Below are 24,597 nucleotides of genomic sequence, written 5' to 3'. Positions count from 1 at the left end.
TAAAATTGATGTCCTTTTTTCCCTACAAATAGAGCTTTCTTTTGGTGGTATTTGATCACCTCTGGGAATTTTATTTTTTGCGCTATAAACAAAAAAAGAGTGACAATTCTGAATTTTTTTTTTTTACTTTCTGCTATAAAACATTCCCAATAAAAAAATGTAAAAATCACATTTTTTCATCATTTTCGGCCAATATGAATTCTGCTACATATTTTTGGTAAAAAAAAAAAAATCCCAGTAAGTGTATATTGATTGGTTTGCGCAAAAGTTATCAAGTCTACAAACTAGGGGAAAGATTTATGTCATCTTTATTTATTTGTAATGGCGGCGATCAGCGATTTTTAGCGGGACTGCGACATTGCCGCAGACATATCAGACACCAAACTGACATTTTTGACACTTTTGGGGAGACCAGTGACATTACTACAGTAATCAGTGCTAAAAATATGCACGGTTTCTGTACTAATGACACTGGCAGGGAAGGGGTTAACGCCAGTGGTGATCAAAGGGTTAAATGTGTCCCTAGCGGGTGCTTTTTAGCTGTGTGGGGGATGGGCTTGCTGAATGAACACAGAGACTTGTGTTTCTGATTAAGAGGAACACAGAATCTCTGTGTTCATTACTGATAGTGTTTATTGCCGTGTTTACAATGGCAGACCGCCGTTTTGTCTCCACGGGGAGCAATCATGAGTGCCCCACAGCAATCGCACCTGCTGGACACGCTAGCGGTCCGTTCTGTGGGACAGAGCTGACCTTCCACCGTATAAGTATAGTGGCTGGCCAGCAGGTGGTTAATTAGCAGTCAATCAATATCAATTTGTGAACATTTTTATGCTTTTGAATTATTTACAAGTATTTGATGAGTAGCATTTACTTTTAAAAATAATAGAAAATATCGGATTCTGATTTGCTGTAAACATTACCCCTTTATTGTGTTCCAAAATTTTTATCTATGTTTTAGAGCATAAAAAAGTTATTTTGATTTCATTTTTTTATATCCAGCTTTATGTGGAGGTTATATTCACAGTAAGAGCGGAACAATACTTTCTCCAGGTTTTCCTGATTTTTACCCCAACTCTTTAAATTGTACTTGGACAATAGAAGTATCTCATGGAAAAGGTATTGATATATTTTTTACTATTTGAAAATATTTTGGGATTGTTATTGTGTTTTAAATATTATCTGTCACATGCTTCCATTCAGTCAGTTTTACAAGAATGTTTTTTTATTATAAGGGTATAATTAAAATCTGCATTATTGTGCCTAAAATCAGTAACTTGCAGTGGTAAATGTCTTCAATTATTTATAAATATATAAGCCCTAAAAAACAGAGCTTAATGAAAATGTTATAGTGGGTGGAGTGGAGTAATTTCTTTGAAGGATTGATTTAGACCTGGGGTTCTTATACACTATAGATTGATTACTGATATTTATATCAGTTTATGACTAGCAGTTGATATACTGTATTTGTATGAGACACATTATATTTGTGCTATTTTTAATAATAATTGCGTTAAGCACTGATTTTTTGGGTTTGTAAAGTAAATGTTACAATGCAGGGGCAAAAGGAGCAGACCAAAGTGGCAGAATGACCATTTGGTCTATTTAAAGAGGAATAATTACATTTAAAGAGATTCCAGTATTATCAGAAAATGAATTGCATGTATTGTGTTGACTGAATTGTATTGAATTTGCAATGTATTGGAGTAGCAAGATTTTGAGGCAAAGCAGCAAGCTTACAAAACTTGAATTAAATGATACGGATGGGTTGGTTCCTACATAGGCATGCCAAAGTTCTAAAAGGCTGACAGATGGCTGGTAATGTCGTTTATTACTGTTGATGAAAGATACTGTTACGTGAGTGCCACCTCACAGCATGTCTTACACATAAAAACATTTTGTCCACTTCTGGATTTGATACTTGAGGTGATTGTAGCTGTATAAGTGCACTTAAAACATAATTGAATGCACTAACATCCACATTTTTAGGACAAGCATTCAGAGTGTGTCCCCTTCTTCAAGGTCCAAGCAGTACTAATGCACAAAGTTTCTGCAGAATGTTAAGTAGGACAATCTCTGAGAAAAAAAAAATGCAAAAAAAAGGAAAAAAGAAAACACAAAAGTATACAACAATGGAAATTAAACTTAGATAGTTAGTGAGATAAGGTGGGGAAGTGACAGTCGCAAAGGTGAGGGGGGGGGGGGGTTGTAAATCTGTTGGATAATGATTTAGAAAACTGTGATCAACATTTAGTTCCATAAATCAGGTTTCAAGGACAAGACCATCAATACTAGCATATAAAATAACTATTCCAACAACCCTCTTTCAGGCAACCACCTAACTTCAAATTTAAATTATTCAGCAGGAAAGTTTATCCTGATTGTGAAGTCACAAATGAAGGAACCAAGCCCTGCAACAAAAAAGGCTGCAAACTGTGCAGCCAAATCAACCTATCCAAAAGGTGTCACACACACACAAAAGGGACCTTCCGTGTAAAAGGATAATACAGCTGTACCTCCAATAATGTTGTGTACCTCATCCAATGCAAAAAATGCAGCAATGAATCTTATGTTGGTGAAAAAGGATAGAAATTGCAAACTAGGATGAATTTACACACCATCAAGGAACAGAAAACTCCCATACTCACCTCCAGGACTTTTCCAGAGCCTCTCCAATCCTATGGAACTCCTTACCCCAATCTGTCCAATTATCCCCTACTCTATTAACTTTTAGATGATTCCTGAAAACCCTCCTCTTTAGAAAAGCCTATCCTACCCACACCTAATAACTATACTTCCATTTTCTCCATCAGCCCATCCCCCACAGTTATTGCCTATTGTTTCACTTGACCCTCCCTTCTAGATTGTAAGCTCTAGTGAGCAGGGCCCCCTAATTCCTCTTGTATTGAATTGTATTGTAACTGTATTGTCTTCCCTCATATTGTAAAGCACTGCGCAAACTGTTGGCGCTATATAAATCCTGTATAATAACAATAATAAGGAAGATTATTTCTGCACACACCTGTGAAACATCATTTCTCACAACCAGACCACACTATGGAGGACATAAATGTTTTAGTTCTTAAGAGAACTTCAAAACTACTCACGAAAGAAAAAAAACTTTTGAACTAAGAATGATAATTATACTGTATTTGACCCAAAAGATAATAGACAAAATGTTGAACCCAGTTTTCTAAATTATTATCCAACAGTTTTATGCCCCCTCCCCCCCACACTCTGTGACTTTTATGCCCCCCCCCCCACACACACACACACTCTCTGTGACTTTTAGGCCCCTTTCACACGGTCCGCATTCCGTTGCGGACTGTGCTCTGCTCAGCTGGGATCGATCCGCCGATCCCCGCTGAGCCGGCGGATGACAGCTCCGTCTCCGCACTGTGTGCGGAGAGGGAGGTGTCAGAACCCTGCTGCTCTCTATGGGGGAATTGGATGAGAGCGGACCGCCTGTCCGCACTCATCAGATCCGATCCGATCCCCAGGACGGATGGAAAATAGGGTTTCCATCCGTCCGGATTTCACGGACAGGATCAGATGCGGATGGCAGCGGGTGTCAGCGGACATGTCACCGCTGACATCCGCTGCTCCATAGGGCTGAATGGGGCATCCGATCAGATCCGCCTAAAAAACTGACAGGCGGATCTGATCGGAACTCCCGTGTGAAAGAGCCCTAATTCCCCTTTTTCCTGCCTTATCCCAATAACTATGTAAGTATAATTGCCATTGCTGTGTGCATTTGTTTGTTTTTTTTTTTTTTCCTTTTTTTGCATTCTTCCCCCCAAAAGCTTGTCCTGCAAATTCGGATGTCAGTGCAAATAAAAAAGTATCAAATACATGATCAATTGTTCTTGTTGGACTCTATGCTGAATGCTATTATCTGTCAGAATTAGTTTTCACCAAGGATGGACAAATGTTTTGTTTTTTGAACTACCCACACAGTAAATACCTGGGAGCAATGGGAGCAAAATTAACACATGTATGAACATCTTTGTTTAGATGATTATTCAAAGGATAAATGTACATTTAAGATACAATATTTACTATGTCATGATCCTTAACAGTTCTTCTAGTTCAGATGTCCTGGCTGATATCTGCTAAAGTCATCAAAAACAAGAACTTGCATAGGAAGTTTTAACAAACACGACATCTTTGGAATCCCTGTATATTTGCATTTCCATAGCTTCAGTTCTCTACAGCAAAAAAGAAACACATTTACTTGGGTTCTAGGCAAACTCCATGTTAAATAACTGCAATCAGGATTTCCACATGATTACATTATTTCCTAAAAAGAATCCCATGAAGGTTTTTGGAGAGTGCCATGAGAATGTACATGTACCTTCAGGTACCATTTTCTACAGTGCATCCTGAAAGTATTCACGGCACTTTACTTTTTCCACATTTTGTTATGTTACAGCCTTATTCCAAAATGGATTAAGTTCATTATTTTCCTCAAAATTCTACAAACAATACCCCATAATGACAACGTGAAAGAAGTTTGTTTGAAATCTTTGCAAAATTATTAAAAATAAAAAACTAAAAAATCACATGTAAAAAAGTATTAAAAGCCTTTGCCATGACACTCAAAATTGAGCTCAGGTGCATCCTGTCTCCACTGATTATCCTTGAGATGTTTCTACAACTTGATTAGAGTCGGTTCACACTATGGCGACACGACTTCGGGGTGACTTGAACAAGTCGCCGTGCACCGCGACTTCGGCCCGACTTGCACGGACTTCACATAATGGAAGTCAATGCAAGTCGCTTTGACTTCGGACAAAAGTAGTGCAGGAACCTTTTTCTAAGTCGGAGCGACTTGAGTCGCTCCTATTAGAACGTTTCCCATAGCACAGAATGGAGCACAACTTGTCAGGCGACCAAGTCGCCTGACAAGTCGGAGTAGTGTGAACCGGCACTTAGAGTCTGCCCATGGTAAATTCAGTTGATTGGACATGATTTGGAAAGGCACACACCTGTCTATATAATATCCCACAGTGAATAATGCATGTCAGAGCACAAACCAAGCCATGAAGTCAAAGGAATTGTTTGTAGACCTCTGAGACAGGAGATGGCAGGAACTGGGAGACTAGTCAGGTTTAAGGACCTCTTCCAAGAGGACAACAACCCTTAGAACACAACAAGATAACAAAGTAGTAGCTACGTAACAACTTGAGTGGCTCACCCTGAGCCTAGACGTGAACCCGACTGAACATCTCTGGAGAGATCTGAAAATGGCTGTGTAACGACGCTCCACATCCAACCTGATGGAACTTGAAAGGTCCTTCCAAAAGAATGTGAGAAACTGCCCAAAAAGAGGTGTACCAAGCTTGTAGCATCATCCTCAAGAAGACTTGAGGCTGAAATTTGCAAAGGTTTCAAAAAAAACTTCTTTTATGTTGTCATTATTGGGTATTTGTAGAATTTTGAGGAAAATAATGAATTTAATCAATTAACCCAAATAAAGGGTGATTTCCCTGACTTTAGAGTGTAGCCCTACCAACTGCCATTCATCATTTCAGAGTGCACTTATTGGCCACGGAATTATTATCATTATATTGGATTGGAGGAGGTAGTCAAAATGGCTAGCCCTCTAATCAGGGAAGTTAGGCTCCTAGCACCACAGGGAAACTAGTTTTAGTGGGGTGCATACAGGAAGTTAACAAGTATTATAGAAGGTATCCTGTGGTGCCTAATCCTAGGGAAGATTTTTAAATATTTAATATAACTGGCAGGATAAATGTAATGTGTGCCTTTTGCAATTAAAGAGCGAAACTAAACAAAAATGTTACTTTATAACGTATTCTACAGTTTTTTTTTTTTTTTTTTTTTATCCATATACTGGTCTCTGAATGTCGCTGCAGAGAAAATCCTGAGTGCACATTTACTAGATTTTCTAATCATAAAATATGAAAAAGATCTTGTAGTAATTTCTGGTACATTAGCAGTGCTCGTTCTAATTCTTTTTAGGGTATGATTTTTTTACCGGGTGTATTTTCCTTTTTTATACTGTATCAATTTAACAAGCAATAAAATAATTCAGTTACAATTGAAATATAAAAAAAAAAATCACTGTTTTACTCTGTAAGCTTTCTTCCGATTTGAAGTTTTGATTTTTCTATTTTTGCAGGTGTACAGCTGGTATTTCACACCTTTCACCTTGAAAGCTCCCATGACTATCTGTTAATAACAGAAGATGGCAGTTTTACTCATCCTGTTGCCAGACTGACAGGTTCAGTTCTACCACCTACTATAAAAGCTGGACTTTTTGGGAATTTTACAGCTCAACTTAGATTTATATCAGATTTTTCAATCTCATATGAAGGATTTAACATCACTTTTTCAGGTAGGGACAATTTTTATCAAAGAGAAATGAGTTTATTGTATCCTAAGACATTTAGACTTGTCATAAATACAATGTATGAAAATCAGCTCTGTTCTGGAAAACAAGTTTTTAAAGCCATTATTTTATACATATGCCATTCTTATTACTTTCTACCCTGGAATCCTCAAGATACTCTACAAGATTTTCCACACATATTACATAAGATTGTCCAAACCTGCTGACATTTTCTTCAACCAGTTAAAATGTTACAGCAGACTGTGAGACAGGGTGACATATTTTAAACCTGCTAAATTTGATTGTGAATAACTAGCTGTTAGCAAAAAATAAAAAATAAAATAAGGGAGAATATTGAAAGATGCAAAACAGTATGAAGAGATTCTGTTTTATTGAGTGTTCCACTTACAGTCTATAGGTATCTTAGGGCTGGTGTCTCTGGGTCCCACAAGGGAACAACACTCCAGTGCTTTAAATTATTTTATCCTTTTAATTCTTTTTTTTATATACTTTTCTCTTAATGTTTTTCTAATAAGGGAGGCATAAGGGTATAGAAGCTCTTTTGATATTTAGTTCAAGTTTCTCTATATTAAAGCAAGATTTATTCATGTGTGAAGTACTTTTAATGTTTATTAATTACTTTCCAAAAAGTTTTTGTAAAAAAAAAAATCCATTGTAAAATGTGTACAATGTTTTTATTAAATAAATTAATCCAGCTTTCTAGTTTCAATTAAAATGTAAATATAGATGATTTAAATACCCTTATTACACTAATCATTATTGCAAGGATTGCATTAACATGTACAGTATTTACCTATTTATGTTTTATCACTTGAATGTTCATATGAAATATTGTTCATAGTTTTTTTTCCCTTTTTTAGAGCTTATATTGTTTTAAAATTATATATAAAATTATTGAGAATATTTTGCATTTTCTATTGTGGTTTCAAATAACGGGAATATTTTGGACTGTACAGAGTATGACCTGGAGCCTTGTGATGATCCAGGAGTTCCTGCCTTCAGTAGAAGAATTGGATTTCATTTTGGTGTTGGAGACTCTCTTACGTTTTCTTGTTTTCCTGGATATCGTTTGGAGGGCTCTAATAGGCTCACCTGTTTGGGAGGTGGCAGAAAAGTGTGGAGTACACCTCTTCCAAGGTGTGTGGGTAGGTGGTCAAATGCTTTCATTTCATTCATCAAATCTTTAGCATCAGAGGTTATTTTTGTTACTGATCCTATTCTTATTAGGATAGATTTTTTTTAAGTTATTAAATGGGTGTTCTAAAGGATCTCCTGTATGTTTGTGAAAGTTCTCATTTATTCATACCAATAGTTGCTTGTCACATTCAAATTGACTTGCTCTGTATTGTCAGAAGATTCTTGTAGTTTCATTCAAGAGATGAGGAAAATGCTTGGGTGAATAGTGAAATATCCTAAACATTGCAGACCAGGTCTAACTGAATGTGGCCAACTACTACCAGGTGATCTACAAAACATCCAGTCACTATAACTTTGTTATACTGTTTTTACTTCTTTAAATTGTAGGGGTCTACCTAACTAGACAGAGTAGGACTGAACCCACAGGGACATTTTCTAGTTTTTAGGTTATAGTAAGTTTATAGTGAATAAATCAAGTATTAAATATGACACAAATGAGAGGAATATTTGACGCTTGCTTAGCCATTACTCACGGCGTTCCTTTCTCATGAGCTGACAGCTTGCTGTTTTTTGACTCATTTGTGCCTGCTTACAACTTATCAATGCTACTTCTTATATATTTTAAATAAAAGGACTTAAATGTTTGCAGGCTTCACTACGCTTGTTCATTTTTTTTTTTTTTATTCCCAATCCATTTGGAGCTGCTGTTGAGCAGCCACCGCCTATCTCAGATGTTGGGTTATTTTGTGCTTTTATGACCTTTATAATTTATGGTCTATGCTATCTGATAAGAAGCGTATGCTAATTGTTGGTCCTTGGTGGTGAATTTCATCAATCAACATTACTTATACACCTTTTTGCACTTTATGGGCACTCTTTTTCATTGAAAGGACTTTTTTATGTTCACCTAACACCTATTTCATTAAACCATGTCAATTATATCACGTCCATATAATTAATTTTTTTTTTAATTTTTTGTTCTATTTTGCTCATATTTTATTCACTGTATATTTACTTGTTTTTATGACACATTATTTGTCATATGATTATTCATAATTGCATTATTGGGGTTTAGCACCGCTTCTTATTTATTTTGATCATTCACAGCTGGTACCATAGTTGGTTAAGTGGCTGCTCACTTTTTCGTTCTTTTTACTTGACCTAGCACAGATTTTTTTTTCCTGTTTTATATTAGGCATTGTGAATGAGGATGGATTTACAAGGAGAGACTTTTTTGGGGGATTTTCTTTTTTAAAGGACTTGTTAAAAGTTTGGTTCTCTTTTTTTCTAGTTTGCAGCTTTTTTTGTGGGTATTATGTGGGTATTATGTGGGGAAGAGGCAAGATCTAAATGCCATCTTTTTATTGAAGGTAGATGAAGGTGAAGCCCCCCACCTGCAGACCTCCACAACCACTATCCAGGGTTGTGGGGAAGTTGCCTTTGTCCTCATCAGCATAGAAACAAGATGCTTTGCCAGGGCCTCCCCTATGTTTTTTTTTTTTTTACATTCGTAAGATGTTTATTGAAAAGTACAGGAAAGATTACAAGGTTCGCAATTGATTGAAGTGTATGAGATGCATAACAAATCTTATACAGAGTAACAGTCAAAGTTGAAGATTTCAAAGACAGGGAAGGCAAACCTATGTAGACTATGTATATTCCAGGTGGTGATAACTGGATCTTCACTGTTATAGATCAATGGTGCAATGTCAAAAAGGACTAGACAGGTATAAAAAGATATAAACCTGATAGTCTTTATCCACTAACAGTAACCCTAAATAAGATCAACAAATTGCATGTTTAAGTATCTAAATGGGTAAGAAAAGAGAAAGAAAGAAAGGAAGCACGAAGTTATGAAAGAAGTTTTAGAGTTAGGGGTAGTGATATAAAGATATTCAAGTACTAATCATCTTCCTTAAATGTGAGGTCAACATTTTAAGGCAAGATATGTAAAGCTATAATGAACTACTACCTGGGTCTTAGAGTGGAGTTCTCTATGGCAACTTTGGTGAGAAAGAGGAACGATTTGGCTTCAGGGAGGATAAGACATGAGGGACGTGTACACACTTGAGAATCAAAAAAAGGTGAACCAAGGGGCCAAATTTTTTGGAAGCTGTCTACCCCATCAGTTGCTTTGGCCAAGATTTCTTCTATCTTGCAAATCTGTGAGACTCTTTGTAGCCATTCTTATATCGATGGTGCCTTGGTCAATTTCCACCAAAGCGGTATAATCGACTTGACTGCATTGAGTAGATGCTTTTTGGTATTTTTTATTTGGAAAATTGTAAATATGAAGCAGGCAACATTCTGCATCTAATTTCAGTTTTGTATCTGATTTGGTGAATGGTATCTATAACCTTGGTCCAGTATGATGACAAGGCCGGACACTGCCACCATATGTGTAAGAATGTGCCTTTATCGACCTGACAATGCCAGCATGTGTCTGAAGTGTTTGGTGACAATTTTTTTATTTTATCCAGAGTTACATACCACTGGGTGAATAGTTTGTAGGCTGTCTCTTGATATTTTGTGCTCAAAGAGCATTTATGTGCTAGAAAGCAAGCCTTTTCCCATTGTTTATCATTAATGTCTATATTGAGACCTGCTGACCAACTCGCTCTGAACCTGTCTGAGGTGAGGACTTCAGCCTTTTATATCCAGGAGTGTGAGACCAATGTAGTCTTTTTCAATGCCTTCCCCTGAAGGCAGACCGACTCCAGTACAGTGAGACCTCTCATGAAATTACCTTTCTTTGATCTATCTGTGATGTAGTTATGTATTTGTCTATATGTCCAGAAGTTTAGTCAGGGGATGTTCAGATTTTGTGCCATTGTATCAAATTTATTTAAAGGAGTCTCTGAGAAACAGTTCCCAGCTGGAGGAGGGTTTGTGGAGTTGGGTGTCTTGAGATATAGGTTGTTGAAACCGGGTGGAAAGTCAGAATTGTCTCCCAAAGGGATAAGTGGGCACAGATTTGTGGAAATAGTCTGAGACCTAGTTAGGTTATGGAATATTGTAAGAGTGGTCCCAATTAAGGGGTGGTGTTTAAGTGTCTGTGGGCAACTAGTCCATGGTATCCATTGTGAGAACCTTAAAGGCATTGAACTCGATTCAGTCTCCAGAGAGACCCAATCTTTATGGTCACCATGGCCGTGACTATCAATAATTCTTGCAATATGTGATGCGGAATAGTAGTTTTTGAAGGCAGGGAGTAGGGATGATTGGGTGTTCGAGGTTCGGCCGAATTTAGAACTTTTTGCCCAAAAAGTTCGGAATTCGGCAACCAGAACCGCCCAAAATGCAATGCCTCAGGAAATGGGCTTTAAAAGCCCGTGATTGGACCAGAACCATTAGCAAAAGCCAATTGAGGGGGCAGGAGAATGCTAGGAATGTGATTGGAGTGACTAGGGGGTCCCTAGCCCAATCATTAGTGAATACGCCCCCCAGTATATAAGATCGCCCCCGCCAAATTCCTAGCATTCTTATACTGGACATGGAAGAAAGTGGAAGCAGTTCTGTTAATTTTACTTTAAAAGTGTCATTTAGCTATTTTTAGTGTGAGGAAAGGGATATCTAGTGTAGTTAGAGTGCTCCTTTACACTTAAGTTAGCTTCAAAAAATTAGTTTCTGTAGGGAAAGTATGAAGTTCCCTTCCTTTTTAGGGGCGTTTATTGGGTTTTAGGGCTTTAAAATGGTGTTTTTTGATTACCGAAGTTCGGGTCCCATTGATTTCAATGGGGTTCTGAAATCCGGGCCGAACTTTCGGGAAGTTTGGATGTTCTGGCCGAACCGAACTTTTCAAAAGTTCGATCATCCCTAGCAGGGAGTACCAAACTTCCCAGTTTCTTCAGTCTGGTCAGTGGTGAGAAATTGATTCTGGGATTCTTGTAAGTCCAGAAGAATTTGAACTGAATTGATTGCAGGGAATTTTGATAGGTAATGTATGGATCAGATAGAGTAGCTGCAGGAGAACTACCATTTTAATAATAGCCACCCTTCCCAACCATGAGAAGTGTTTATTGTTCCAGTTTCCCAAGTTCTGGTCAATGTTTTTAAGGAGTGGGGTGAAGTTACGGTGGAATAATGATGTTAGATTGGGTGTCAGCCACATTCCCAAATATTTAAGTAATGAATCCCATTTGAAAGGACAATTGTCTCGGGTCAGATCAAAAAATGTGTAAGGCAGAGAGATGTTCATTGCTTCCGACTTTGAGTAATTTATCTTTAAATTGGAGATATATCCAAAAGTTGTAAATTATTTCATTAAATTTGGCATTGTGATTTGTCGGGTGGTCAAAAAAAAAAAACTGTAAATCATCAGCATATGCTGCAATCTTGAACTCTTTGCTTAATGTTTTGAAACCCTGAAATTAGTTCTCGGCATTTATTTTTCTGATGAACAGTTCAAGGGATAAAATAAAAAGAAGGGGAGAGAGCAGACAGCCCTGTCTCGTTCCGCTTATGATGGTAACTCTCTCTGATATAGTGACATTCATTTTTAGCCTAGCTGAAGGGATATTATATAGAGCTGATATCCAGGCCATCATATGTGAGCCCAGTCCGATATGTTTACATGCCTCCACCATGTAATCCCAAGCTACTCGATCAAAGGCCTTTTCCGGAAAAGAGAAAGCCCTCGATCTTTCGTGAGCGGGCCATGTGGATCAAATTGAGGGACTTAGTGACGTTGTCTTTGGTATCCTATCCTGGCATAAAGCCAGCCAGTTCAGGGCCTGTTACGTCATGAAGTAGGGGTTGCAGTCTGGTGGCCAGGATTTTCATTAGAAGCTTCACATTAAGGTTTAGGAGGGAAATAGGCCTGTAGCTAGTACTATCTAAGGGGTCCTTGTTTTGCTTGGGAAAAACTGTAATAAATGCAGATATGAAGTCAGGAGGAACTGTACGGTGTTTTGATAATGCATTCAAGGCCTTTATTAGAGGGTGTGTTATGATTGATGACATTGTTTTATATTAGATAGATGTAAATCCATCTGGACCAGGACTTTTTCTGGGTTTTAACTCTCCAATGGCCACACAAACCTCATCTAACTCAATGGGCCTTTCCAGATGATCAATATCGGCTTCATTTAATGTAGGGAGAGTGCTTTCAGATAAATAATTTCAAATTGATCATAGTCCTGTCGCTAAGTAAATGGGAAGGTTTATGTTGTTTTGGGAGATTATACAGTTTTGGGTAGTAAGCGTGAAAGTGGTCAGCTATTTTGTCTGTAGTGATGTCAAGTTTCCCTTCCCTGTTTTTAATGCCCATGATATTGTGATTGATCTAGCTCTGGCTAGTAATTTACCAGCTTTGACACCAAATTCATAATATATTTGTTTCCTGAAAAAAAGTATGCATTTCGCCTTGGTCTCTAGTAGCTGCTGGAGATTTTTCCTAGTCATCAGTAGGTCTTGAGCATGTTGGACAGTCATGGAGTGTTTGTGTGGAAGTTCCAGTTTGGAGATTTTGTCAGCAAGTATTTTCATTTCTTTTTCTCTGTCACGTTTACATTAAGTCCCCAATTTAATCAGTTCACCTCTGATAGTGCATTTGTGCAGTCTGGTGTTTTATTTTCTTTGAAGAAAGTATGTAGAAGGTCTGATATCTTGGGAAGTAATGTAGGGTTTGTTAACAAAGAAGACTGCAGTCTCCATATGTTGGGTTTATGTGAGGTAGTAGTCAAATTTATGGTTAAAGAGATGGGAGCATGATCAGATATGGATTGTATGCCAATGTGGGCATCTGTTAGCGATGAAAGATCTCTTTGTGTACAAAAAATAGGTAGTCAATACATGAGTATTGATTGTGAGGAGGAGAAAAAAGGTATAATCTTTATCTGCAGGATGTAGAAAGTGCCACACATTTATAGGATGTAAGGATTGTAAAAGTGACTTGATTCTCTTAAGAATTTTGTATGTCAAACAAGAGTTACCATTTTAGATGTCAAGGTCGGGGTTCAGGGGAACATTAGGTCTCCTCCCAGAATGATGCATCCTGCTGCAAAACCCGACAATTCCGTGATGATACGATTACAGAAAGTGATGTGGGAGGAGTTGGGAAATAGACATTGGCCAATGTCAGCTGTGAACCTTTGTATAAATCTTTGAGAAATAGGAACCTGCCTTCAATGTCAGACAGTTGTTCCGTCAATTCAAAGGGTGCTTCTTTGCTGATCAATATCTAAGCCCCCTTCGACTTTGATACATTATTGGTGGAATGAAAGCCCTTGTGTAAAAGGATTTGGTCAGCCCAGGTGAATGATATGTTTTAAAGTGTGTCTCCAGCAAGAATACAAAAGGCAGCATACGTTTCTTGAGTTCTCTCAGTACTGTAGTGCATTTTTCTGGGATATTCAGACCGTTGATATTGTGTGATACCACTGTGGGACTGCATCCCAGAGAGGAATATGCATTTTAGAAGATTTGGTGCAAGTTGGATGAACAACAGTTGAGATAGATGTAAAACCAGAGAATAGTTTCTCACTCAGAGGATAGCCCTAATCGATAACAACACTAAAATATAGTGATTAATAATGGAGGAAAGGGAGAGACAAAAGGGTAGAAATAAAGAGAACGAAACAAGTAGAAAAAGAGGTAGCAACAAAACACCTTTAGAAATAATGTATCATCTCTAAGATTTCAAAGTGCTCTGCGATATTTAACAAAAGTGTCATACAACAGATCACTACCTTGGGGTAAATGGGTGGAGCTGAATAGAATGAACAGCACTACCAACGTAAAATGCACAAGAATAATGAAAACAATAACAGATAACTAATGTAAAATGGGCATTAATAAATCACAACCCTAAACAATCAAATTAAAGCTTTTATATTGATCCCAACCCCTCCGGGACCATCTAAGCAGCACCCACAGAGCGGAAGCAGACCCAAGGATCCTGAGGACAATTTGGGTTTTATTGCCTCCAATGGGAGAACTAGATTGCCATAAAGGGATCAGGGCCAATCAGGTTGTTCTCTCTTTTTTGTCCTTTTTTCTTCCAATTAAAGGATAAGTTCACCTTTCATAACTTTTTACCCAGAGTGTAACATGTAACATGTTATGAATGGATAGGCCCCCGCTCCATTCTGACAGCTAGAAGGGATCTTCTCCCCCACAGTCCTCTGTGAATGGAAAAGTACCGTGGCTGTTAGCTTGTAGTTTTCAGTGAACTACCACGGCAGTGTGGAGCGCTGTGGTACAGGCATACCCCACTTTTAAGTACACAATGGGACCAGAACATGTATGTAAAACAAAAATGTACTTAAAGTGAAGCAATAACTTTTTTCATTTCTCAATGCATGTAAATACACTAGCTCCATAGGAAATCTTGGTCAGCTTGACATGGCACTGCTCCCAAACCATAAGTGACAAGGACACCAAGCTTGGGGAGCATGTTAAGGGGATCCAGGACTCTGACATGGTAAATTACCTAGGCAAGCTGGCCGGCCACAAATAGGATATGTTGTAGTCCTGGGTCCCCTTATGGTGCTCCCTAAGTTTGGTATCCCTGTCATTTATGGTTTGGGAGCAGTGCCATGTCAAGCTAACCAAGATTTCCCATGCACGCCAATGTTAAAAACTGGGATTAGTGCCATGCCAAGCTGACCAGGCTGTGTCCGTACTCGCGAGTGTACGTAAAGTGAGTATACTTAAAACAGGGTATGCCTGTAGTTTATTGAGTCTTCCTGTCAGATTGTACCTGCCTGCCCATACAATGTACAGGAACACAGATACACTGAAAGTTCTGCAGGAGACCTGCATGGCATTATCGATCTGCTGATCACTGTGCAATGTTTAGAGGCGCCAGAAACAAAAATAATAGATGTACATCTGCTAGAAAATGTGCATTTATTATTTTTTGTAAAAGGTGAACTTATCCTTTAAACTAGGTAATCTTTAAAAAAGGAATGAAAAAACAGTACACAGACCCCTCCAAAGGTCCCCTAAAATACAAAGCAGACATATAGGGTCATGAAACATCACTATTACCGGTATGACCTTTTTTCAGTGTGCAAGGTCAAGGCCAGTTAGGATACAGTATGTATTTGAAGCTCCTTTTATATAAAGGCACAAAATTCTATATTTCACAACAATGTACTGTTTAGTAAATAGCTACCATTCTTACAGATGTGAAGGTCAGTCATTAAAAACCCCAATGCTCTCAAGAGAACTTCAAGTTCTATTCTTGTTCAAGGACTATTCTAAAACATTATATTTGCATAAGCTATTTGAAAATAGTCAGAGGGTTATCCAATACATTTAGATGTCACAGTTTTAAAAAAAAATATATACATATATACATATTTTTTTCTTTTTTTTTTTTTAGCAGAAGCTATATAGAATAAAATTATGGGTTTTGCAATTTTTTTATGTCACACTCTGTTTGCACAGCGGTTTTTAAAATGCACGTTTTTTGTGAAAAAATATATTTTAACAAATTAAAAAGCAACAAAACACAATATTAACCCCAAATTTGGGTATAATGTGAAAGATGATGTTATGCTGAGTAAATAGATACCTAACGTGTCATGCTTTAATATTGCATCTGCCCATGGAATGGCGGCAAACTTCAGTGGTTAAAAGTCTTCATAGACGTCGCTAAAAATGCCTTTCACAGGTTACCAGTTTAGAGTTACACAGGAGGTCCAATACTAGAATTATTACTCTCACTCTGACATTCATGACAATTCTTCACATGTGTGGTGCAATCACTGTTCACATAGGCTTGCAAGAGTAACGTATATGTTTGTATTTGCGTGTAAGCACGTGCTTTAAAAAATGTTTTCATTAATATTATTTATTTTATACAAAATAATATATTTTACACTTTTGTTTTTGGATGACCTTTTTTTTTGCTATCACAAGGGATGAATAACATCCCTTGTGACAGCATGGGGTCTATTAGACCCCAAATTTCTCCTCTGGCCTCCAATGCAGCCGATCAGACACAGATTGGTCTGATGATGACAGTTTAAGTCAACCAAAACCAAACTATTTCTGCTTTAGGGATTGGGAAAACACCTACCAGTTTTTATTTTGTTATCTATTTTTCATTGAGCATTGAGGTGAGTTCCCTTTACGCCTTGTCCTGTACACACAGCAGGATATGAGAGGAAATCTATCCAAAGAAAGGAAAGGAAACACTGTTAGCACTTTCCCCTAGCAGCAAGAGGGTTGCAGGTTCGAATCCCAAACACGACACTACCTGCCTGGAGTTTGCATGTTCTCCCTGTGCCTGCGTGGGTTTCCTCCGGGTACTCCTGTTTCCTCCCACACTCCAAAGACACGCTGGTAGGTTAATTGGATCATGTATAAAAATTGGCCCTACTATGTATGTATGAATGTGAATTAGGGACCTTAGATTGTAAGCTCCTTGAGGGCAGGGACTGATGTGAATGTGCAATGTATATGTAAAGCGCTGCGTAAATTGACAGCGCTATATAAGAACCTAAAATAAATAAACTATAATTGTGTTTAATGAGACTATGTTGCTACAAAGGGTGACAGTGGAGACTCTTAAGTTTTTCAGAGGCTAAGGTACAAAATGAAAGGCACATAGTAAAAAAAAAAAAACCCAAGAAATTCTTTAAGTATATAAATTGTAAGAAAGTGAGACCAGAACATATTACCCCATAAAGGGTGATAACGAGAATTTGGCTACAGAGAGAAGGCAGAAGTTCTGAATAAATTCTTCTCCTCAGATTTAAAAAAAACAAATGGATTACAGTAACCTAGACTGTAATGTTAATGTTAATAACATGTCACAGGAAGCACCCTCGTGGTTAACAGAAGACAGACTCAGAATTAGACTTGAAAAACTTAACATAAATAAGTCACCAGAGGGCTTACATCCGAGGGTTTTTAGGGAACTCAGCCAGGTGATGGCCAGACCATTGTTCCTAATTTTTATGGACAGTCTACTGATGGGAATGGTACCAGCTGATTGGAGAAAAGCCAACGTGGCACTAATATTTAAAAAGGGCTGAAATATATCCCTGGGAACTACAGACTGGTTAACCTAACATCAATAGTCTGCAAGCGATTGGAGGGGATGATAAGGGACTATATACAAGATTTTAGTAATAAAAACGGTATCAGTAGTAATCAGCATGGATTCATGAAGAATTATTCTTGCCAGACCAATCTATTAACTTTCTATGAAGAAGTGCGCTGCCATATAGATAAAGAAAGGCCTGTGGATGTGGTGTATCTGGACTTTGCAAAGGCATTTAATACAGTCCCCCACAACGTTTACTGTACAAACTAAGGTACGTAGGTATAGACCATAGGGTGAGTACCTGGATTAAAAACTGTACAATAGTGAACTTGCGCTCATCCAATACATATAATAGTAGGTCAATAGATGGTATATATAATACACTGGTATAGTAGGACTACGGCGATATACACAAAATAAATAAAAAGTGACTTCAGTGCTGTAAACAGGGTCTCCGTATAAGGTGCTTAGGTGGTGCTTTTGCAAATATTATGACGTGACTACAGTGCCAATCCTACAGTAATAATTAGGTGACACAAATGGATGAAGTAAAACTAGAGTGATATAACCAATTTATCATAGAACAATAGATGATGATACATGTGCTGTAAATAAAATCAGAATAAGGTGCTTGGTAGTTCTACTACATCCATTAGTGTCACCTAATTGTTACTGTGCAAAGCACCTTATACGGAGACCCTGTTTACAGCACTGGAGTCACTTTTTATTTATTTATCACCGTAGTCCTACTATACCTGTGTATTATATTTACCATCTATTAACCTACTGTTATATGTATTGGATGAGCGCTGCTTCACTATTGTATTGTTTCTAGAGCTATTCAGTGTTTTTGGCAAGGCTGAACTAGGAGCTGCAGCTTTTCCTGGCTGTCTGTTATCTCTGTATTGTCATCTCATCTCTGTTGTGATAGCGCAGGGGTTCACATTTACTGGATTAAAAACTGGCTTCAGGGGCGAGTCCAGAGGGTGGGGATAAATGTACTCGGAATGATCTGGTGTGGAAAGTGGAGTCTCCCAAGGATCTGTCCTGGGACCAATCCTGTTAAATTTATTCATAAATTTATTCATAAACGATCTAGAGGATGAGATAAACAGCTTAATCTCAGTATTTGCGGATGATACTAAGCTAAGCAAGGCAATAACTTCTACACAAGATGTGGAAACCTTGCAAGAAGACCTGAACAAAACAATGGGATGAGCATCTACATGGAAAATGAGGTTTAATGTTGGAAAATTTAAGGTAATGCATCCAGGTGCCAAAAATATGTAAGCACTTTACTCACTGGACTGGGGGGGGGGCGACCTTTGGGGAAATATAAGATGGAAAATTACTTGGGAGTCCTAGTAGATGACAAGCTCAGCAATGGAATGCAATGCCAAACTGCTACACGCAAAACCAACAGAATACTGGCATGTATAAAAAAGGTGATTCACTCCAGAAATAAAACCATAATTTTCCCGCTCTACGAGACACTGGTCCAGCCGCATATTTAGTATGCCATCCAGTTCTGGGCATCGGTCCGCAGGAAGGATGTGCTGGAAATGTAGAAAGTCCAGAGAAGGGCGACAAAGCTAATAAAGGGAATGGAGAACTTCGGCTATGAGGAAAGACTACAAGCATTGAACTTTTTCTCTCTGGAGAGGAGACGCTTGAGAGGGGATATGCTATCAATGTACAAACACTGTACTGGCAACCCTAGCATAGGGAACAAACTTTTCAGCTAAAGGAAATTTAAAAAAGACACGCGGCCATTCACTGAAATTAGAAGAGAAGCGGTTTAACCTTAAACTGCATAAATGGTTCTTTACTGTCAGAGCGGTAAGGATGTGGAATTCTCTTCCAGAAGCAGTGGTAACTGCAGGGAGCATTGGTAGTTTAAAAAAAGCTATTAGATGGCCACACAACATAAAGGGGTATACAATGTACTATTGACAGCACTCAAACACTCATCATAGGGTTATCTGGATGGACTGGTGTCTTTTTTCAACCTCACTAACTTTGTAAATATGTAACAAGAGCATACACTAAAAAAAATAAAGTCATAAAAGCTTATTCAGGCAATGCAGAAACAGGGAACATGTATACAGTAACTCATAACAAGCATCAACAAGTCAGACTCTTGAGTGACCTCATAAAATTACACTGAAATTGCATTTTATTTTTCACATCTGTAATGCTATTTGCCTTAAAAAAAAATATTGTGGTCTAATATTAACTATCTTTTCTCTATACTTTGGGCAGGTATGATACTTTTTACAGGTGAAGTACAGGTGTAGTTTTTTTTGCACCAGCCATGATGCAGCACGGAAAAGAAAACATAACTAGTGAATGGGCAGAGCCTTGATATCAAAACACTGGCACAATAAATGATCAGTCCATGTTCAAACAAAGTGATTTTATCCCTCCCCCTACCCTACTATGCTTGCCTACCCACACCATAGATGTCTAACTATGTGCAATCCTGCACATGACCTTTATTTGATGCATGCGACCCAAAACAGGAGATGCTTAGGATGCTTATTCTAATGCATTGGTAAGCCCCACACACTTAAGATTTGCAACTGAAAGTAAATAAAGAGTTAAGGCCACAAGCATTTTCAGGGGATGTAAGTAAATAGGGAGGTGGAGGTGGGGGATTTACCTAGCATATTGGAATGGAGATGAGAGATAAGCTCACTCTGCTATGCCAGCTAAGTACATACAGTATCTTAGAGAATACTACCGTATTTCTTATATCAGCTAGCATGAACCATGCTTATGTCAAATTTATTTTTTTTCTGTAAGGTATGCAAACTGTAAAGTGGATAGGATTTTTTGAATTATTGCAATCTACTCAGTTTGAATAGATATCAGCAGATACTCTGTAAAGCTAACATTTAAAAAAAAAGGATTTATCTATTCTACCCGTGCCTATGGCGGCAGTTCAAATAAAATTGGTCTCTTAACCTTGCTTCATTAAAACAAAGGCCGTTATTGAGTTTTAAATTACACTAGTTCATTTAAGTGTGTGGCAGGGAAGAAATAATGCAGTTAACACATGCAAGCAAATAACTCCTTGATGGTTTTTGCGTATTGCTCAAATGTAGAAAATACTGCAGTCTGATAAATCTGCATTCAGCATTTAAAGGGAATCATGTTAACTTTTTCCACAAGTTGCAATTCCCTATCCAAAAAAGGCTTCATTTTGCTGAATATCCCAAAAGCAAAATTGAGTTCTCTGCAAACAACTGGATAGCCTACCTGACAACAAGAATCATGAGAGCTCATCAGAAAAACAAACAGCTATGCAGATTTTATTAATATACTTTTTTTTCTACTTATAATTCTTGAATATCCCTTGATATGTATGTAATGGATCCACTGAATTCTACAAGAAAGCAGTGGTAAGCAGAAATGTTGATGCTGAAAAGTACATTTAGATGAGGAGGCTTCTAGTTATGCAACACTGGTTTGTATATGTTTGTAGCACCTTACAGAGTAGGTGCTAGGTAAAAGCATGATGGGCCTTGGCTGCCTAACAGCGGGGCCATGATTTTCGGCTGGGCTGTCATGTCTCCCAGGTGTGATTGCTGAGGGGGGTCTCCCCACTGGCTCCATGGGAGGATTATCATTGGGTAGTGGAGGAAACCCGGTCGGTGGCTCATTCAGGCCTCTATATACCCCAGAGAGCAGATTCTGCCGTGGAGAACTCTGGGAGTGGGTATGGGTTTGAGGGGAGCGCATGGCGTGGCATCTTTGGTGGGAAGCAGAGTCCCAGGAGGGAGAGTATTACTGTCTCTCCTCCTGTCAGAAGGAACGGGTGTCTCTGGTGGCTGCCTGAGAGTCCAGAGAGAGAGCTGAGCTGCAGAGAGGATCCGGTGTGTCAAGGACCAGTGGAGATAGAGGGGTTCAGTTCCAGGAAAGCATGCCAAGTTCATGAGTACTGTGAATTGCCCCTGAGGATCTACCTGAAGTGTAGAGGAGACCACTACGGTGAAGGTCCCAGGGATCCGGTAACCAGCTAGTATCAAGGGGGTGCCTAGCGAGAGGACCCTGAAGTGTAGAGGGGGCACCAGCGGTTGGGCCCTGAAGAGTTAAGTGTACAGTGTGAAGTGTACAGTGTTAAGAGTTGCAGCAGCACAAACAGTTACAAGGAGCTACCTCAGTCAGTGAAGGGCTGGAGGGAGCTGTTCACTGGACTTTTAGGCTAAACAGAGTGTCAGGAGTCAAAATGTCTTACCGTCCTGGATCTTCTGAGTTAATCTGAGTATTGAAGTCGAAGTTTCAGCACAGTTCAGCAGAACAGTATCTTCAAGCACCAGGGAGTGTTGGCCAGCATTCAGCTGGCGTCAAGACAGCGCTAACAGGCAATTTTGTGTACAGTGTCCCAGTTGAACCTATTTGAGCCAGAGGAGTATCCCACTCATTCCCTTCTCCCATCCCCATTACAAAATATACAAAACAAACCAAGGATGCCGGAATGGTCATTGTCTCAGTTCTCACACTTGGGTTTTCAACTTAAATGTGTTGGAGGTGTTACAGGTAACAATGTCAGAACCATACCAGGCCCAATGCCTGGAAATATTGCTACATGTTTAATGCATATTGTATAGATAGATAGATAGATAGATAGATAGATAGATAGATAGATAGATAGATAGATAGATAGATAGATAGATAGATAGATAGATAGATAGATAGATAGATAGATAGATAGATAGATAGATAGATAGATAGATAGATAGATAGATAGATAGATAGATAGATAGATAGATAGATAGATAGATAGATAGATAGATAGATAGATAGATAGATAGATAGATAGATAGATAGATAGATAGATAGATAGATAGATAGATAGATAGATAGATAGATAGATAGATAGATAGATAGATAGATAGATAGATAGATAGATAGATAGATAGATAGATACTGTAGATATTTTGTCACTTCCCGTTTTGGAAATGGCATCTGCTCAGACCAGTCTTGGTTTAAGCAGATGCCTTCAGGGCAGAGGAGATATCTGGGGTTTAATAGACCCCAGATGTCTCAGTAATACAATATACAAAAATGTAAAGAGCCCCTATCCTGCTTTGCTCACATGCAAAGGCAAACTCATACATGGGTTGCACACGCATATGTAAATGGTGTTTACACCACACTTGTGAGAGACATACAAGAGTAAAAATTCTAGCACCATACCTCCTGTTTAATTCTAAACTGGTAACCTGTAAAGGCTTTTAAAGCGTCGCCTATGGAGATTTTTTATTACCATAGGTTGTCACCATTCCAAATGCGTGACATGTTAGGTAGCTTTTAACTAGGTGTAACATCATCTTAAATTTTTACTAAACAACTGGGTAGTATATTATGTTTATATGCATTAAAATTCATTAAAGGGTATTTTTTTCCCAAAAAATTGTGTTTGAAATACTGCTACGCAAATACCGTGTGACATAAAAAATATTGCAATCCCATTAAATTTTCTAGAGCCACTCCTTACAAATATATATAATGTTTGGCAGTGCTAAGTCATTTTCTATACATCAAACCGTGTAAACTAAATGTGTAACATAAATTAAAAATGTCCCAATGTTATGTTTAAAACAATTAAGGGTCTATTAAAAAAAAAAAATCCCATTCATCCACCAAATCTAAAACAAATAGTGTAGCGCTAGAAAAAATAAGTAAACTGACATGTAGAAAAAAGGCCATGCAAATAGCCCACAAGTGCAGACTGTGGTGGAAGAAATCCTGATGGGAGATGCAGATAATGGGTGCAGATAATGACAGGTGCTCTTCGGTGTACAACACACAGCCCACCACCTTACAGAATGGCCTCTCACCTCAACCTGATTAAATCAGGCAACCAGATCTCCACTCTCCTCAGACAGGACACAAAACCACTGTAAGCAAGAACTCATAGACCAGTATATTTACGGACTCTCTCCACCATAGGCATTAAAAAAGAAACAAAAACAGGCAGCCCATAGCGTGAACCTGGTAAACTTTATTGATCTTAAAAACATAAAAGGTGGCCTCTTACTCTGAGAAGATCATTCAAAGGCAGTCAACAGCGTTATTCAGGTGTACAGCACCGGCGGGAGCAACGAGACCAGCTCGGTCCTCGCCGGAATCCAAAGTGTCAGCGGGTGATGTCAGACGCTCCTCCTAACCCCCTGCACGCGTATCACCTCCCGTGGGTGGAGGCTTCCTCAGTGGTCTTAGGGATTGGTCAGACCGTCACCCTCATACATAGCCATCAGTGGCTACTGATTGGCTAACTCCCCTGCTCATTGCCATAGCAACAGAGGCGCCGGAACCCGGAAGACAACGTTCCGGCGTCTCTGTTGCTATGGTGGAGAGAGTCCGGAAGTATACTGGTCCATGAGTTCTTGCTTACAGTGGTTTTGTGTCCTGTCTGAGGAGAGTGGAGATCTGGTTGCCTGATTTAATCAGGTTGAGGTGAGAGGCCATTCTGTAAGGTGGTGGGCTGTGTGTTGTACACCGAAGAGCACCTGTCATTATCTGCACCCATTATCTGCATCTCCCATCAGGATTTCTTCCACCACAGTCTGCACTTGTGGGCTATTTGCATGGCCTTTTTTCTACATGTCAGTTTACTTATTTTTTCTAGCGCTACACTATTTGTTTTATATTTGATATGCTGGTTTTGTTTTTGAACTTGAGTGTATAGCTGCTTACTGTTAGGCTTTTTGAGCGCTGATATACCATTTATCTTTTCATCCACCAAATCTGCTTATGCATTTGTTCTGTGCAATTTGGTCAAAAATCTATTTTGTTTTGGCTATTTTCTCTTTTAACCACTTGCCGACCGCCCACCGCAGTTTTACTGAGGCAGGCTGGCTCAGCTGCTCGAAACAAAGTAGGTGAACGTCGGTCGCACGAGTGGATGGTGAGCCACTAGGCAGCGGGGATGCCGATCCACGGGACCAGGCACCCGCGATCACTCCAGGATGAGAGAGAAGGACGGTCAGCTGTTGTAAACACAGCTGACAGTTCTTCTCTCTGAAATGAACACAGAGCGCCTGTAAACCTTCTGTATAGGATCACAGGTCTCTGTGGT

General features: G+C 38.7%; 1 protein-coding gene across 1 annotated transcript in view; it reads left to right on the top strand.

The window, feature by feature from the left end:
- Window positions 1–24,597, top strand: part of CSMD1 (CUB and Sushi multiple domains 1) — a 2,644,830-nt gene that overhangs the window by 1,888,044 nt on the left and 732,189 nt on the right. Inside the window, exons 19-21 of the mRNA XM_082250071.1 lie at window positions 1,003–1,119; window positions 6,143–6,358; window positions 7,330–7,518. Of these exons, the coding sequence (XP_082106197.1) occupies window positions 1,003–1,119; window positions 6,143–6,358; window positions 7,330–7,518 (522 nt within the window). The remainder of the gene's footprint in view (window positions 1–1,002; window positions 1,120–6,142; window positions 6,359–7,329; window positions 7,519–24,597) is intronic.

Source organism: Pelophylax lessonae, assembly GCF_965119305.1.
Source record: "Pelophylax lessonae genome assembly, chromosome: 3".
NCBI lineage: Eukaryota > Metazoa > Chordata > Amphibia > Anura > Ranidae > Pelophylax > Pelophylax lessonae.
Note: the sequence above shows the minus strand (reverse complement) of the source record. Positions and strands in the feature narration are given on the sequence as shown.